Source organism: Suricata suricatta, chromosome 13 (assembly GCF_006229205.1).
Source record: "Suricata suricatta isolate VVHF042 chromosome 13, meerkat_22Aug2017_6uvM2_HiC, whole genome shotgun sequence".
NCBI classification, from domain to species: Eukaryota; Metazoa; Chordata; class Mammalia; order Carnivora; family Herpestidae; genus Suricata; species Suricata suricatta.
The window spans coordinates 84916122-84934912 of record NC_043712.1 but is presented as its reverse complement, the minus strand read 5'-3'; the positions used below and the strand labels follow the sequence as shown (position 1 = coordinate 84934912).

Below are 18791 nucleotides of genomic sequence, written 5' to 3'. Positions count from 1 at the left end.
GGGGGGGGGGCGGGTCCGCGTGGCCGTCTCTGCCCGCGACGAGCTCCGGGGCCCCGGGCTTGCCGGGCCGCGCGGCGCCCACTCGTTGGGAGCACCCCGGGGTGGCTCGTCCTCTCGTCTATTCCCAGCCTCATTTCGGAAGAGCCGGTTTTCCTCACAAGGAACCCTGGCTTCCCCTGAATCGATGTAACCGAGCTGGGAAAGTAGGCAGAGCACTATCCGCATAAAATCCGCATACCACTGCGGGAAATACCCAAGTTACAGCGGGTGGAGTTACCACAGGGAAAACCTCCCGGAAGCTGTGGGTTCTGAGCAGGAATTTGCAGGGGGGAGGTGACCTAATTTGAAAGGGCTGCAAAAACGTACTGGAAATTATTGTAATTATGCCACCAGTCTTAAATGTAGGTAATGTGTCATTTGATCAGGAAATGAATCAGCACAGACATTTGGATAAGAAGAGGTCACACATGGGTCATGAAATTCTGGGGTGTGTGTGTGTTTTCCAATAAGTAAAATCCAATCATAGTTCCCAGGGGTGACAGGAGTAAGGCTGCCCGGCACTTGCAGCCCACGCCTACACTCCTCGGAAATACCCCTGCCCATCCTAAACGACAGCACAGCTGAGGACCTGTGGCCTTGAAGAACCTTTCTAAGATTTTAGGAGTAATCAGAGGAAAAATGAGGGCAGAAGGGACCCAAATCAGCATTCTCAGCCCCCTGAGACACACGGGTATCTAAGCTGTAAGTAGTAAGGTATTTGTCACCAGTGATAAAGTTGTAATTTTTGAAAAACTTACCTTACTCAATTGAGTGAATTCAAAGTTATCCCGATTGCAAGCTGATTCTTGCTTATTTTCTGATAAATATTTTGTAAATGAGAGGTGCTGAGGGTATTCTGGACACCCTAAGGAATCACTTAGACTTTGGAAAATGGCTTTGTTAGGTTGGGAATGGAGAGGGAGGTTGAAGGTACTGAACTCCAGGGCATAGTTCACAAGGTGTGGTACACTTATTTTCAGATGTGGTTTCCCTTGGGGACCACAGGGACCTTCATCCTGCTTGGATTCTACCTTTACCCTTGGGAGTGAGCAAGAAACTGAGGCCCAGGACAGGTAAGTCTATACCCTAACCTTCCAGATAGTTTCACCTCTCTAGATGGCTGATGTGAGGACTGTCTCTCCACTTTAGGAGAGATCCTGCCCCCTTGTAAACAGGGGCACTGTAAGCGACAAAGTTCTGTGATTTACAGGGTGTGAGTGTGCATGTAGGAATGGGATTAGAGGGCAGCTGTTTTCTTCATGAATATTTGTAGCATATGTAAATACTCAATCATCTACTCATCAAAAAACAACAAAGGAAAGTGACCTAAGCTAGTTTTCCCTTGTATCACTAGTGTTCTATGCAAACATTTATGGAAAAAGACATCATGGGGAATTCCAAGATGGATAATATATTGCACTTCCTTCAAGCAAGTTCTGGTCTGCTGTTTCAGACAACTGACTTGGGGTGCCAAAGTCTAGAGAAAGGAGAGAACTTCCGTTAGATCTCCCTAGCCTCAGTGGGTGGCCTCTAACTCTCTGGACAGAGGATGGAGTGGGGCAGCGGCAGAGGGGGAGGGAACCTCAGGACCTGCTTCTTCTCTACAGTGAGTTGTTCAGCCTCCTGTACCAGCATCAAGGCTGACTCTGGCTCCGAGGTCCCTGTAAATCAAGAATGAATCTTTGGCAAGAATCAAGGAAGCCACTGAAGTCTGGCTTGGAGTGCCCGCTCACCTGGAAGCTAGCTAGCGAAGATAACCATTCTACCAACCTGGTGCAGAGTGCCCTCCGTCCCCCGGCATCTTCTCCCCAGCTAGCCAGAACCCACTATTCCATGATAAGCTATGAAAACCCAGAAGCTCTGCTAGGTTGCCTACAGGAGAGTGTGGATCCGTTGGAAAGCACTGAGGCTGGCCAGACTGATGTGAGGTTCACAACCCACTCAGCAGCCTACCAAAGAGAATCAGCAATATTACTGAGGAGAGAGCAGTTGTAACTCTCCTGAGTTTTTTCAATCTCTTGAAAGTAAAATTAATAACTAACTGAAGGCTTTCTGTACTTACCCAATTGGATTAAGAACAAAAAATTGAAATTTTTGTCCCCTAAAAGTGACAGCCCACTTAAGAACTTCTTAAGTAAGATAAATAAGACAGGCAATACCATGTTTTCATTTAAAAAATTGCTTTGCCCAGGACATTTAAGTATTGTTATGTTCTTCCCCTCTTAAGACCTTCAGTAGAAGCTGAAGATAAGACAGGCGGAGCCAGAAGAGGACGGCCAAGGGTACCATCAGTGGGTGACACAATGGAGGCACACAGGAGAGGGCCAGGGATCACAGGGCGAGTGCAGCCATAGTGACCTGGAGACACTAACACTTCCTAAGCACAAATGCAAGGAGCATGTCCTCAAGGTGTCCTCAGTGTATCTCCTGAATCACCCCTTCTCAGAAACAAAGTTTCTGTCATCCAGTTGTACAGAAAGTAAGAGAGGGATGGTATCCTCCCTGTTCCTCACAAAAAAGAGAGTGATCTTTTCATTTGTTTGTTTTTAAGTATTCAGTTCTTGAGGATTTACAGGGGGAAGCAAAATCAGGAAACATGGAGCTGTATACCTATAGAACAGGAGGAGATTCTGGAAATCATCGACGTTCAGTCAGCTGGTCTTAGGCGAGCAAATGTCCATGCTGGTTATGAATGCCCAAGGTCAGACAGCTAGTTAGAAGAAAGGACTGCAATCCACACTGTGTTCCTAGCTCAGAATTCATCTTTTTTTTTTTTACATTGTTTATGGTAGAAGGTATATGGTAGCCCAAAGCAGAGCATATGACGATGCATGTAGAATATGTCATATTAAGCCTCATTGTTTTTTTTCACATTTTAGGTCAAGATGGGGTTTATATTCTCAAAATCTATGAATGAAAACATGAAAAAGCAACAGGAGTTTATGCTTATGAATGCTCGACTCCAGGTACATTTTCAAATAATTAAGCTTTTATGTCGTTACAGTGGTTAAAGTTTCTATAACATGTACTCCACCAGTATTGTTCTCTTTGACCCCAAAAGGTAAAATACTCTTAAGCCTCCATCCTCAGAGCCAAGATGAAATGCATTATTAATTTATCTGGTGAATGGGTACGTTTAAATCTCCAATCTAGATACTAGTATAAAAATTTCCATACCAAAAGAAGACAGAACTGCTGAGAGTATGGGGTAGGCAGAATGATGCCCCTCTCCTCACTAAATATCTGCATCCTAATCCCCTGTGTGAATACGGTGCCTTATGTGGCAAAAGGGACTTTGATAGGTGATTAAGTCAAGGAGTTTGAGCTAAGGAAGCTCCTGGATTATCCTGGATTATCTGGATGGGCTCAATGTCATCACAAAGGTCCTTATAAGGGATATAGAGCGGACAGAGGGTCAAAGTCAGAGAGAGAGAGACAGAAAAGATTTGAAGATGCTACACTTCTGGCTTTGAAGATACAGTGAAGGGCCAAGGAAGGAATTCGGGAAGCCTCTAGAAGCTGGAAAAGGCAAGGATGCATATTCTTTCCTAGAGCCCAGAAGGAACACAGTCCCACAGCCCACTTGGGATTTCTGACTCCAGAACTCTAAGATAAGAAATTCACATTGTTTTAAGCTTCAACGTTGTTATAGCGACAATAGGAAATTAATATACACTGTGAAAACTTGACACTGAATTTATACATAGGCTGATAGAAAAGATCAAAGCAAATTAGAAGATTGTCTAATTGCTTGATATAAGTTGTCAGAAAGTATTATGAAATATTGCATGTCAAAATCAAGTGTTAAAAGTTTGGCTGAAATTATTTTCCTAAGGTTTCAAACAAAGATCTCTTGGTTTCTGCAGTTCATTATGGCCCTAGGGCAGTATGGTGAGTGGTTAAAAGTGAGGACGAAAGCCAGGACACCTGGGTTTGAATCCCATCTCTACCCCTAACCGTATGACTTGTGCCTCAGCCTCCTAGTCTATAGACTAGAGGTAACAGTATCCCTTTCAGAGGACTGCTTTGAGAAGTAATGATGGTAGTATATAGAGAGTAGATAGAACAATGCCTCAAGTCTTTAGAACAGTGCCTTTCACTTTATAAGTATTTGTTGTTGCTGCTATTATTGCTATGTGTGTCCTGTGCAGGACAATGATTTCTTTTGGGGGAATGGGACAATTTAAAGAATGGGAACTGGATTATTATAACAGAGAAAAGTGACCTAGTGGAGACCAAACATGAGGCATACACACCAGCCAAGAATGTCACATACACAGAGAGTCTTTTGCCCAAGATCTTTGCAAACTATAGATTTCCCATCATTCCCATGAAGTCAGGTTATGTGAAGGGTGTGGGATTTTACCCTATTTGCAAGATCACAAATTAGCCTGACTATTTCCTGGACGCTGGCAGAATACAGGGGACACTTACATCAGAGACAGAGGACTTCATCACTCATCGCACAGTAAGCAACAGGAGCTTGAGCCTGGCATGAGCATTTGCTGTGCCCTTCACATCTCAAGAGGAAGTGCAGATAGGTTTAACTGGACGCTGAGGTGGGTACAGTGGGTTTGGGACACAGCTGAGGAACACTGAGCTGTGGCATCTGTCACTTTCATTGTGATTGGTCAGCAAGGCTGCTCTTAGGTAAGACATGTCACTTCATCTTTCAAGTTGCTCACTGCAAACACAACCCTGAGAAATGGCCAATGTAAAGAACAGTCAGAGCCTATATCCTTGGCCAACCCAGCAAAAAGTAGAGGAATGCTCATGGCCTGTGCAGTTTGATTCTCCCAGCATGAATTTGTATAGAATGATTAGTTTTTCTTTGTTGATCAGGATATATTTTATTATTTATCTTCTAATTTCAAGGAAGGATGATAAAAAGAATGTAAATCAGCAGTGCCTGGATGGCTCAGTTAAGTGTCCAACTTCAGCTCAGGTCATGATCTCACGGTTTGTGGGTTCAAACCCTGTGTCAAGCTCTGTGCTGACAGCTCAGAGCCTGGAGCCTGTTTCAGATTCTGTGTCTTCATCTCTCTCTGCAACCCCCCCCCCCCCACTCTCTTGTCTCTCTTTTTCTCTCTCAAAAATAAACATTAAAACAATTATTTTATGGGTGCCTGAGTGGCTCAGTCGGTTAAGCATCCAACTTTACCTCAGGTCTTGACCTCACAGATCATGAGTTCGAGCCCCATGTCAGGCTCTGTGCTGACAGTTAAGAGCCTGGAGCCTACTTGGGATTCTGTGTCTCCCCCTCTCTCTGCCCCTCCCCAACTTGTGTGTTTGCTCTCGCATGCTCTCTCTCTCAAAAATAAAAAAACATAAAAAATAAAAAAGAATGTATATCAACACTGTTAAAACAGCTTTCTAACCTTAAAGCTACTTGAGTTCTGATCTTAACTGGGACAGGCTAGAGAGAAACATGATCTGTAGAAATTTTGGAAGATTCGTTGGGTCCTCAAATGTTCCCTATTTAAAGGAATTAAACTTCTAACATGTTTCTTGGGGTTCATAACTATTCTTTTATTGAAAAAAAATTACAAAACATGATACATTCTAGAGAATATATTTGTAAGTTATGAAGCATAATAAAATGAGCACCAATGAGCCCATTACTATATTGAAGAATTTTGTTACCACATTACACCTGAAGCTCCCTGTAGGTTGCATCCTACATGTTGAGCCAGCCCAAACAGCTAAAGCTGGTCTGGAATTGGCCTCATACCCCACAGTCCCTGGGACTGGGCAGGACTCATAAAATGCAAGAAACGGGCCACATAATCATACGTATTAATGCCTTTAGCCCATGATGGCATGTCTTTCGGCTCTTTTCCTATTTGATGGCTCTCAATAAAAGCGGCAGAGAAGAAATAAAGCAAAACTTCTATTCAAGAATAGCCTAATGACTAGAATACTTTAGTGGTATTTTCTTAGTGCTATATTTTTTTGGTTAAAAAAAGATAAATCATAACTCAATAATTCCATATTATTGGGTTTTTTTTTTCATTCAGGGAAAAGGACCAGAATTAGAGATTCAGCTACATCTCCTAGCAGTGCCCAGGTTCTTAACTGGCTGTACATTCTACTCAGTCAGGGGCTTTGGGTATTCAGGTCCCACCCCAGACCAATCAGATGTTTTCATGGCCAGGCATGCTGTCACTGTTCTAAGCTCTCCAGGAGACTGTAATGCACAGTCAAGTTTGAGGCCTTTAACCTTCCATTTTCTATGATGCTACATAATTATAATCAATAATTGGCAGGGATTTAATACAATGCATATTTGAGATGGAACCAAATAGTTTTCAATTTAAGTAAGCTGATCAGGAAATTAAATCAGTCACTAGAGTCTGATTAATAAGAAATTATTATAAAAAATTTCAAATCAGGAAGTTTTCTCTTTATTACAACACTGGTTCAAGTTGAGCTAGGATTTATACTACTAGATAGAATCCTGTTTTCAGATCATCAGCAAACTTCAGGTTCCCATTGTTTTGTTTAGCCTCTCTTACTCAGGATGCTGATTATACTCAGTAAATGAAGTATCATTCAGAGAAAAATGAATACTTTCTTCAAAACGCCATTAGATGGCATACCTAATTTTATATCACTTGAGTGACCAGAAAAGCACTTTGATATTATATAACAGAATGGAAACTGGAAGTGGAAAGCAGAAAGAATGAGGGAAAATTCCCTAGGTCCTTGCTGGGCTCTAGAGCTATGTAGGCAAAGCAGTTATGGTTCATGTAAAGATAAGCCAGATAGTTTATCCACCATTTACTGTGACTACGCAACAAACTAAAGATTTAAGAAATACGTGACTGTATGTCTATTGTTAGTTTGGTGTTAAAGAAATGAGGTATAGTTATAAGCCAAAAAAATATATATAGTTATTTAATATGTATAAAACAATATGCTATATGCTAATCAGAAACCAGAAATGCGTAAGGTATGAGTGCTATATTCAAGGCACTTCTCATCTAATTTAGTGGGGAGAGGGTGAGTTATGCTGCAAATAACCAGATGTTTATGTGTATGTATGTGGTAAGCAGAACATTGGCCCCCTAAAGATGTCCACACAGTAATCTCTAGAACTGTGAATGTATTACCTTGTAGAAAAAATGGACCTTGCAGATATGATTAAGGGAACAGACTTTGAGATGGGAAAATTATCTCTGATGATCCATGTGTACCCAATCTAAACACACAAATTCTTAAAAGTGGAAAGGTGCGGACAAAAGAGAGAGATGTGGAATTTAAGATACGAAACAAGTGAGCAAAGAAAAAAATAGAAAAAAACCAGACTCTTAACTATAGAGAACTGAGGGCAAACAGAGGGAAGGCAGGGTAGGGAGGAGTGAAACAGGTGAAGGGCATTAAGAACACTTACATGAACACTGAAGAATGCACAGAATTATTGAATCACTATAATCATACCTTAGAGAGAAAGAGAGAGAGAGACGTGATGTTGTTGCTGGATTGCAAGATGGAGGAAGGGAACCCCCAGCCAAGGAATGCAGGTGCCTGGAGAAACTGGAAAATGCTAGGAAACAGATTGGCCCCTAGACTCTCGGAAAGGAGAGTCTTGCAGACACCTTGATTTTAGCCCATTCAAACCTGTGTCCAACTTCTGATGTCCAGAAGTATAAGACAGTAATCTGTGTTGTTTTAAGCTACTACGTTTGTAGTAATTTGTCTATATAGCAGCATAGACTCTGATAGGATTATTTCTACAACATAAAATATAGTGTATACTCAATATATGCCTTTTCAAATATATAAAAATTGGAACAGCAAATAAGTATTAGCAGAACTTTCAGAAATTGCCTAAACTCCTATAACTCCCAACAACTTGCCATTCTTATGCACTCTCATCTGTTTTTTGTTTTGTTTTGTTGAGACGAAAGCTGTACTGGCTTCTTGAAATAAGTAGGGCTTAAATGTTCTGAGGAAAACAAGAGCCTGCTTTGTAAAGAGTCCTGTGGCAAAGAGGAACCCAAAATGTAAAGTAGGGGTGAAGAGGGAGGAAAGCACTGACACTGTGGAAGGACAAGCAAGTGCGAGATGGTTCCAGAACCAGAAGTGACCAGGAAAAGCCCTAAAAGACCACCATGTCAACACAAGCTCGCCAGCAGTGGGGGCACCCAGATTTATGGCTCTCTTCAACTTATCCCTCTGAAGCTCAGTGCTGCACAGGCCCCATCCCCGCTACCTGCTCTTAGCCTCCCTGTGTCCCTCACTCATGATGATTCTTCTGAAATTTATTTTTGTTTTGGTAAAACACAAATAATATAAAATTCATCATTTTATAAAAGTTTTAAATGTTTTTATTTTATTTTTGAGAGAGGGACACACACACAGGCAGAGACAGAGCACAAGTGGGGGAGGGGCAGAGAAAGAGGGAGACACAGAATCCCAAGCAGACTGCAGGCTCTGAGCCATCAGCACAGAGCCCAATGTGGGGCTCAAACGCATGATCCCTGAGATCATGACCTAAGCCGAAGCCCAATGCTTAACCAACTGAGCCACTCAGGCACCCCTAAAATTCATCATTTTAAAGTGCACAACTCAGTGACATTTACAGTGTTGTGTGACCATGACTACAATAGAATTTCATGACATTTTTATCAAAAGGAAATCCCATGCCCATTAAGCAGTCACTCCCCATTACCCTCCGATCCCTGGCAACCACTAACGTGCTTTCTGTTGGTACAGATTTGCCTGTTCTGGACCTTTCATTCATATACATGGAATCCTGCAATATTATCTTTGTGTCTGGCTTATTTCACTTAACATAATCTTTCCAAGTTCCCTCTATGTTGTATAATCAGTCAGAACTTTATTCCCACTTGTGGCTAAACAACATTCCATTGTGTAGATACACCACATTTTGTTTATCCACTCATCAGTTTACAGACATTAAGATTTCTACTGCTGTTGTGAATAATGCTGCTATGAAAATTCTTATACAACTTTTTGTTTGAACACTTGCTTTTCAACTCTTTTGAGTATATACCTAGGAATGGAATCACTCAATTTTATATTTAACTTCTTGAGGAACCACAAAAATGTTTCCCTTGGTGGGTGAATCATTTTACATTCTTACCCAAAGGTGTGAGGGTTGCTAGTTACCCATTTCCTTGCTAATACTTGTTATCTTCCTTTTTCTCTTTGTAAAATTCTACCCATTCTAGTGGGTTTGAAGTTGTTTCTCATTATGGTTTTGATTTGAAATTTCCTAGTAACTAATAATATTTTTTTCACGGACTTTTTGGCCATTTCTATATTTTCTTTGGAGAAATGTCTATTCTAATTCTTTGCTCATTTTTAAATTGGGTTGGTTTTGGTTTTGAGCTGCAGGAGTTGCTTATACATGATGGACACTAGATCACTACCAAACGTAAGATTTACAAACATTTTCTCTCATTGTCTTTTTAGTCTCTTGACAGTATTCTTTAATGAATACAAGTTTTTAATTTTTATGAAATCCAATTTATTTTTACTTTTGTTGCTTATACTTTAGGTGTCATATCTGAGAAACCATTGCCAAAGCCAAAATCATAAAGATTTATTTCTATGTTTTCTTCTAAGAGTTTTATAGCTTAGGCTTTTACATTTAGGTTTTTGACCCATTTTGGGTTAATTTTTTATACGGTGTGAGGTAAGGGTTCAAGTTTACACTTTGGCATGTAGATATCCAGTTAGCTCACCATGAGGCTCATTCTTTATGAACATAAAGAAGTTAGGCACTGCACAGTTAAGATTAGTAGTCACATACTAAATCTGTAACTGACTCAGATGACAAATCTGTTCATCAGGATTCAGGCCCTCTAAAAAGAGCATCTTGGCCTTTTAGTGGTCTCCAAGTACCTGAAGTTCAAGATGGTGACAACCTGCTATTTTCTTTTTCTACTAAAGTTGAAATGGATAGAAATAAGTTAATCTAACTACATTATGAAGGAATGGGTAAATACAAAGAATAGAGTGACTTTTAAAGGGGTTGCTAAAAATGTTCAGCAAATCTCTTTAAATGTGGGGAAAAATATTAGTCACTTAATAAAATCACTTAGAGGAGTTAATGAAAATACTTATGATTTCCTATATCCTGTCCATATTCAGGAAGGGTAGGAAATGAAAGTGAAACAATGAGGTCCCTGGTGCCACAGGCACTTAATTCTACAAAAGAAAACAAGTGACAAAGAAAGGTCAAGCCACCAAGCTGGTCATATGCGGTCTAGTCCTTCCATGCTGACATTGGGTCCAGGACCCTTCAGTCAGCTCTCTAAAGGGTACACAATGGTTTTAGGTTTGCTCACAAACTTAAATGAGACCAATGAATCCAGTTACAGACTGTCAGAAACCTTTTCTTTTTCTTTGCTTCTCTCAACTGTACTTCTACTTTCATAAATCTGATCAGAATGAGTTTTAATTCATTTTTAGTTCTTCATTGCTTGAACAAGGGTGGTCATTTATTAACTCAGTAAAGCATGTTCTGAATGCCCAATATATACAGAGTCTGGGACACAAAATTATTAATTAAAAATGGTATCATAGCTTTAATAATTTTGTTTTCTCTATAAATCTTCATAATACATATTGTTTCTCCCTCTTACCCTACCTTACTCTAAAAATAATTTAATACAGGCTTGCTGTTAAAATCTTTAGACTTCCTGTATGTGTCCTGCTTCTACTTCATTTTCTTCCTTAAGATAATTAAGAACATGGGGCAGCAGGGGAGGAGAATTTATAAGAGAGAAAAAAGTGTCCCTTATAAACACTGTTAATAGGTAACATAAGGGGGACAATTCAAAGTGGTACTATTCTTCAATAGACTTACGAAGAAGTACAAAACAATGGTGAAACCACATTTTAATAAATGTTTTAGTTTAAAATAATTTTAGGGGTGCCTGGGTGGCTCAGTTGGCTAAGCATATGACTCTTGATTTCAGTTCAGGTTATGATTTCAGGGTTCATGAGTTCAAGTCCTGAATCAGGCTCTGTGCTAAGAGTGCGGAACCTGCTTGGGATTCTTTCTCCCTCTCCCTCTCTCTGTTCCTCCCCGACTCGTGCTCATTGCTCTTTTTCCTCTCTCTCTCTCCCTCTCAAAAAAATGAATAAACCTTTAAAAATAAATAAATAAGGGGTACTCAGGTGGCTCAGTCGGTTAAGCATCTGCCTTCGGCTCAGGTCATGATCTTACAGTTCATGGTTTTGAGCCCTGCCTCAGGCTCTGAGCTGTCAGATTCTGGATTCTCTGTCTCCCTCTCTCTGCCTCTCCTCTGCACATGTTCTGTCTCTCTCTCTCTCTCTCAAATATAAATACTTAAAAAATTTTTTTAAATAAACATTAAAAAAAGAATAAGACTTAAAAAAATAAAAATAAAATAATTTTAGATTTGCAGAAAAATCAAAACTAATACAGAGTTTGTAGATACCCTTTGTATATTAGCTTCCTCTTAATATGAACAATTTATAATATCAAAGTACAATGATCAGAACCAAGAAATTAACATAAGCACAATAAAATGAACTAAACCACTGATCTTTTTGATATTTCAACGATTTTTCTTCTAATGTCCCTTTTCTGTTCCAGGATCCAATCTAAGATCTCACAAGGCATTTAACTATTGTGTCTCCTTAGTCTCTTCCAATCTGTGACAGTTCTTCCTTCTTTCTTTGGCTTTCATGATATGTATTTTGATAAGTACTGGTCAATTATTTAGAAGAATTTGTTTTACTTTGGGTTCTTTGGTGTTTTCCGACAATTAGATCGAGGTTGTGCACTTTTTGCTATTATTCTTTCACCACAAAATGCTGTTGTGTCTTTCTCATTGACCGTATCAGAGGATACCTGATGTCAATAGGTCTTATTGCTGGTAATGTTAACCTTGGTCACTTGGTTAAGGGGGTGCCTACCAGGTCTCTCCACTGTAAAGTTACTATTTTTTTGTTTTCTAATTGATAAATACTTTTGGGGAGGTACTTTGAGACTCAGTTAATATCTTGCTGCTCCCCCACTGACTTTAGCGCCCACTGGTGAGATCTTGCATGCAACGGTTATTACTGTAGTGTCTGCCTAATGGTGATTTTTGTATCTTCTTTATTCCATCTCTATTTGTTCATTGGAAAAGCTGTTCTTTATTCATCTCAATTATTTATAGCAATATGGTCTCATGGACATTTTATCCTATGGATTATAATCTAGTACCATCATTATTTAAACTATTGTTGTGACTTAATTGACAACTCCTTCCAGTTGGCTTCTATATCCTTTTGACATACCCGAATTTTTTTGAATATTTGTTTATTTTCTTTGATCAAAAGATATTCCATATATACCGCCCCTGTCCCAGGTCTGGAATTAATCACTTACTCAAAGAGTCCTGATTCCTCTTATTGGAGAATAGAACTTAGAAATCAAGACCTGGACTCTAGATGTGCTTGTTGCTATGGCCATTGTTCCTAGATCCATTCAGCCAAGACACATACATATACTAACCCATGCACACACCAGGAGTTCATGCTGGTAGCTCTGATCAGTCCAGTATGATGCCTCATTCTAGTCTTTCCCTATCTTCATATGTCCTTTATCAGACAGAGAGAAACCTGGCTCTTATTTTCCATAATATATTCACTTCACTCCTAGTAGACACATAAAATAATTCTAAAATTGCCAATATATACCCCAATGAGAAACAGATCCACTAACTAAAGTACATTATTTGTTCTTTTCCCCTTTACAATATCCATTCAAAATACTGTTTTCCTATGAATTGGGTTAGTTTTTCCTGGGCTCCTTAAGGATGGTTAGGTTATTCATTTGTAATACTTATACTTTATATCCTCTCTACATTCTGGTTGATTTTAATTAGTTATAGGGTGAGGGGATAAATTTCTCTACTCTTCAATTATCCTTATTCCATTTCTTTTGCACAATAAACTGATACATGTATATATTCTTTGGTCTCCTTCTTACATGAAGGGTATTGTACCAATGATACCCTTTTATACCTTGCCTATACATTTAATAGTATATCACCCCAAAGCTGTTCATAGAGATTTTCCTCATTTTCCTTAACAGTTGCACAGTACTCCATTGTGTGGATAATAATATTTATTCAAATGATGTATAGGCACTACATTAGTTTCCTATAGCTGTGACAAATTTGTTGTAGCTTTAAATTTATCCAAATTGGCTTCTGTTACAGTGAGACCTATTATTATATAAATGCAATAAAATAATACCTATTTCTACACAGTCTGCCAGTAGGGATTACCCAGAGTGCAAAAGCATTTTTCTGCTAGGTTTCTGTCCTTCCTAAAAAGTTCTTCATTTAATATTTTTAAATGCCCTTTAGATGTTCAGAGACTTTAAATGTAAAAATTAAAATAGCCTTTCATATGTGAAAATGTTTTATTTAAATACATTTTTTGGTCTTGCTGTTAGTATTCATAAACCACAGAGATAGATTCATTTAGAATTATAAAGTATGAGGGGCGCCTGGATGGCTCAGTTGGTTGAATGTCTGGCTTCAGCTCAGGACATGATCTCATGGTTTCGTGGGTTCGAGCCCCGCTTTGGGCTCTGTGCTGATAGCTAGCTCAGAGCCTGGAACCTATGTCCGGATTCTGTGTCTCCCTCTCTCTCTCTAACCCTCCCCTACTCATGCTGTCTCTCTCTCTCTCTCTCTCTCAAAAATAAAAATTAAAAAAAATAGAATTATAAAGTATGACTGAAGGAATACAGCCCTACTGCATTTCTTAATATGTGACCACATAAAAAATCCACTTTTGGGGAGAATCAATGTGTACATGAGGATTTTTTTGGAAAATGAGAACCATAAAAATTAGGAATAAGAAACCACATCTCCATTTGGTCCTTCGTGCCTATTCCAAGAGATGGGCTTCCAAATCGTACTGCAGAAGAACCAAGGAAAATGCAGTGTGAGGCAGTGAATAGAGATTATTACACAAAGAAATGTGACTGTTCTAACGATGTTCCTAAATATAATGTTCTCCTCTCAGCTTCTTCTACATTATTTTCTGCTCCCTCATCCATCCTTTTTTATTTCCTAATGATTGCTGCCCTTACTTTCTAATGAAATTGCTCCATGTTTCTGTGGAGGGATCTACAGAGAGGTGGTTAGAACTGCTGACCAAACTTCCAATGACTTCTGGATTAAGTAACTGCCTGTGCAGCTCTCTTGCCAGTTGTTGGAAACAAATTCATATCATGCCTCAGAGTAATGATCACCTAATCAGGTAAGATTCATTTTTCAGTCACATGTTTTTGTAGCTTACATAAGTAATTTCACCCAAACCTTAATAAAAGTCTGCCCTTGACCTCTGCCCTCTGAACCAGCAACATATCACATTGTGGTTTGCAAAGAGTTCAACTCTAGGCTCCATCTCAGGCAAAAAGAGAGTTGATTAAAAAAACAGGCATGTTTAAGTCAGTGTTAGAGGGAACTGATGGTGAATTTTGTTTACAGTGTCAGGTGTGGTTCTTTTTTGTAAATGAAAAGTTACTTTTTAAAACACTTATGAAAGAGTCCTCATATCGAGAAGTTTCATTCAGTTATATTTTTTCCAATTATTTTCCCCCTCTTCCTTCATTTCCACACATCTGAACCATTCATTTTTCTCCCTCATTGACTATGTTGAAAAACTCACACATATATTTTGCCGCCTCTACTTTCTCTCCATCTTCCCCTCCCAATTGATCAGCAAGTAAATATGGATTGCATGTTCTTACTTCCCAAGAATGTAATAAACCTCAGCCACTACATCAAAAATTCTTGCTCATCAGGCCTTTCAAAAGTTTTGAAAAATTCAACTAACGAAGATACATTATAATTAGTGTTCACAGTTCTTAAGAAAGGGGTGTATGTGAAACCTAATGTTAATAATAAAAACAGCATCACTAGCTAGAAAGCTAGGCTAGGAAGACGGTTATTTCTACAGAAGTAGACTTAGCAATTTGAAAGAGAATGCATTTCAGTAAATGCATTTGCCAGTTGAAAGAGAATGCATTTCAGTAAATATAAGATTCTTTCCTTCCCAAATCACCAGATGTCTAAATACAGTTATTACAATTCAGCTTTTCATGTTCATTTCCATGAAGGCATAGGCTTGTATTTGATTAGGCTTTTTGTTATTGCCAATCTTAGCAGTCTTTAAAATAGAAATACATTCTTTTTGGAACCTTTTCAGAAATAACTGATTTTACTATATTTTATTTATTTTACTTTAGAGAGAGAGCATGAGTGGGGGTGAGGGGCAGAGGGAGAGACACACACAGAGAGAGCGAGAGCGAGAGCGAATATGAAGCAAGTTCCATGCTCAATGTGGAACCCAAGCAGGGCTTGATCCCACAGCCCTGAAATTATGACCTGAACCAAAATCAAGAGTTGGATATTCAACTGACTGAGCCACCAGATGCCCCAAGAACTGATTTACTTTAAATCAATAAACGGTTAAATATTATTAGAATGAAGTTACTTCATTCCTTGAGTTGTCTGGTCCTAATTATCAGCTTGTTAAAGCAATTAAGAAAGCTTGAGTATAAACTATAAACTAGTAACAGACTGTATGGAATCAAAAGAAAATAAGAGATAAGAAAAAATGGACATTGTTAGTTTTGTTAATCTACAATTCCCTCTGAAAAAGCATACATCATTTGTTGCTAAGCTAAAAGTCAGAGTAATGTTGAAATATCCCTTTAAATTGTTGAAGAAACTGCTTTGAGTGGCATAGTTACAAAAAAGTAGTTGGAATTATTTACACTTGCCTTACTGAGATCTTATAGCAATAGTATGTAACTGCTAGAGCTATGTTTTTAAAGCCTCTCACAGCAACCATAAAATAATCAACAGGAAGTATAAGAAATACACAGAAGTCTTTTTTATTTATTTCATATTATTATGAGATACTCATTGTTCAAACCAGCTATTTCTTGTTGTAAGGTAGATGGCAGGAGAAAAAGAAAAGACTGTTCCCTCCAGGCCACCATCACCAGAAGGGGAAATGAAAATGGCAGAGTTATTTTAATGTTGCACAGTTTTTTTTAATCCAAAAGTTATTTTAATAATCACATCACTAATGTTAATAATAACTGCTAGGGGTGCCTGGGTGGCTCAGCTGGTTAGGCGTCATGACCTCACAGTCCGTGAGTGTGGGCCCCACATCAGGCTCGGTGCTGACAGCTCAGAGCCTGGAGCCTGCTACGGATTCTGTGTCTCCCTCTCTGTGTCCCTCCTGCTTGCTCTCTGTCTCGCTTGATCTTTCAAGAATAAATTTTTAAAAAATAATAATTGCTAATCTTTACTGAGTGCTTGTTAAATGCCGGCCACTAGTGTGTATAGTTTGTGTATTCTCCTATTTTGTTTCATACGAACCTAGTACAGAGATCCTGTTATTATTCCCATTCCCAGAGAGGTGGAGCTTGTCTACAGTCATGCAGCTAGTGTGTCACAGAACCAAGACTTAAATCAGGGAGTCTGATGACAGAATTTGCACTTTTACATAACCGTATCTGTCTCTCCCTGCTTCAATTATTCATTCATAAAACATACACAAAACAGGGCATTAACCAATATGAGAATGTAAGTTAACCTTAAACAATTTGGCTTATGCATATCTATGTTATAATTACACAGTACAGGTAAAAGTTTTAAGATAAAATTTAGGATAAGCTGTGGAAATAACACACTCTTCTGGGACTTACCGTCAGTGACAAGCTATAGGAGTATATCAGCCCTAAGCAATTACTGAGAATTGTGATAGCACCTTTATTGTTAGCATCTATAACAACCTGCCAAGTGTCACTTAATCTATCCCAAGAGAGCAGTCCTGAGGAGAGATTATATGACTGTTATCACGATGTCTAAAATATAAATGGAAAAAGGAAAAAACAAAGGCACTGAAAAATCGAGAGGTTTGTTCCAAAATGCACAAACTACTTAAGTCTCATTTTGATTAAACCCTAGTACCCGGCATTGTTCTAAGAGATTTAATGCCTTTCCCTATGGATCTCCTCGTGCAGATGCCAGAACTCTAGGTGGGGAGTCCAGTGCCGCCCAGGCCAGGCCAACTTCTCACCGCTGTGCAACCTTGCAGCAAAGGAGACTGGCGTGGGACTGAGTGACGGGAACGTGCCCCCACCCCCTTCACTTGGGAGCGGCAGGCAAGGGGAAGGTGCACTGAGTTATCTGTGAGACTTTTCCAACCAAACCTCTTTCCCACAGATTCTCTACTCAACCTAGTTAAGTGGCCAGCTTCAGAGTGTCTTGGCTACTATCAGGTTGAGGACAGATGACTGGACAAAACATGAACACAAATGAACACACCAGGGTAGCTGTGGGGCTGCCCTTTTTTCCTCATGATTCAATACAGTTAAGGCCAACCTTCCCTCTGCTCCAAGGCCACAGACCCTGTCCTTGATTCTGGAGGACAGTCTCCGAAAAGTGTGCTGCTGAGCACAGGGTGATGGGGAGAAGCAGCGCTGAATCAACAGTTTCTCACTGCTTCTGACCAAAGACTCTATGGAACAGCCTGAGTGACATCATCTTTGTGCCCAACAACATAGCTCAATACCTGTGACAAACTGCTTTTGTGGAATTTTCTGACATGAAACCAAAGGGTGCTGCCCTCCTAGAAAATACTGTGATCATCTACATAAAATTAGTGTTGCAGTTAGTTATAACTTCCTTCTGTTATCTTATCTTAGCCTTTTCCCCCCGGGTAATGCTTCTGGACATCTTAGCTGTTTTCTGTTTCACCCTGAATAACCAAATGTCAAAAATTGCAAATGCTTCAAAGGTAAGTAATCTTACTTTGATTTAGCACAAATCAAAACCATCTTGCATCATATAAAGGTGCCTTAAATCAATGATTGTAGAATAACTGAAGAATGCTTTAAATACACACAAACATTTAATCATTGGAACCAAATTTCAGGGTCTTTTGGTGACCGACATAAGTTCAGCCAAATATTTTTCTGGCTCCTGGTATATGCTATATATTCTTCATTTGTTGTTCTTAAACAATTCTGCTACTCTAGGGTGGGGAGACCTAGTAGGGCAAAAGAAAAAATATCTCCTTTGTAATAATTTTCTGACGATTAGGCATTATGGTAGTCAGTAGAACATTTTTTTAAGATTTAGTCATTTTTTAATTTCAAAGACATTTAAAAAGTCTTCCCCTGAAATGTTCCCATTTGACATGACATGTGCAAGGCAGCATACATGTAGATTTGAATGCCACCACGACATTTTATTTCCAACACCCCGGACTTGCCTTTTCACACTGTCTCTCAACAGATCTGCAAGGTAGGTGTGTCATGGCTGCATTCGATGGGCTGAGGTAACTGCCATGCAGAGTCCCACGTCTAAGATTAGAGAGCTAATACCAAAGGAGCCTGAGGTCAGAGTCAGGATCTCCCTGGCTCCAAAGTCACAAACCCCACCTTTGTTTGGTGAACTGTGGAACGCCACAGTTCCATGTGCTGTCAGGGGGTTATTAAAAGACTCTGGGAAGATCTTTTCAGTTCTCTCTGACTAATGAGTCCTCAAGGAGGACATGGGGAGGTGGCCAGAGACGGTAAGCTGATCTAGGAAAAATCTGAGGATTTAATCATAGGTGTACCCATCATCTCTGCTTTGCAGATGATCCACTCTCTGGAAGCTCTCCAAAAGGGATAGAATGTTAGTAGGTCACCCAGAGTGATACCAGAGAGAAGACAGGAAGTG

General features: G+C 39.4%; 1 protein-coding gene across 4 annotated transcripts in view; it reads left to right on the top strand.

Annotated features, from left to right (window-relative positions):
• Positions 1-655: 655 nt before the first annotated feature.
• PLGRKT (plasminogen receptor with a C-terminal lysine) overlaps positions 656-18791 on the top strand; it is a 42709-nt gene continuing 24573 nt past the window's right edge. Inside the window, exons 1-3 of one of the 4 annotated variants that reach the window (XM_029920204.1) lie at positions 656-741; positions 1020-1112; positions 2919-3005. In XM_029920204.1, the coding sequence (XP_029776064.1) occupies positions 2925-3005 (81 nt within the window). In that variant the 5' untranslated portion in view covers positions 656-741; positions 1020-1112; positions 2919-2924. Of the gene's footprint in view, positions 742-1019; positions 1113-2918; positions 3006-14195; positions 14305-17770; positions 17863-18791 lie in introns of those variants that run through there. The other 3 variants (XM_029920205.1, XM_029920207.1, XM_029920206.1) reach the window with 3 other exon arrangements.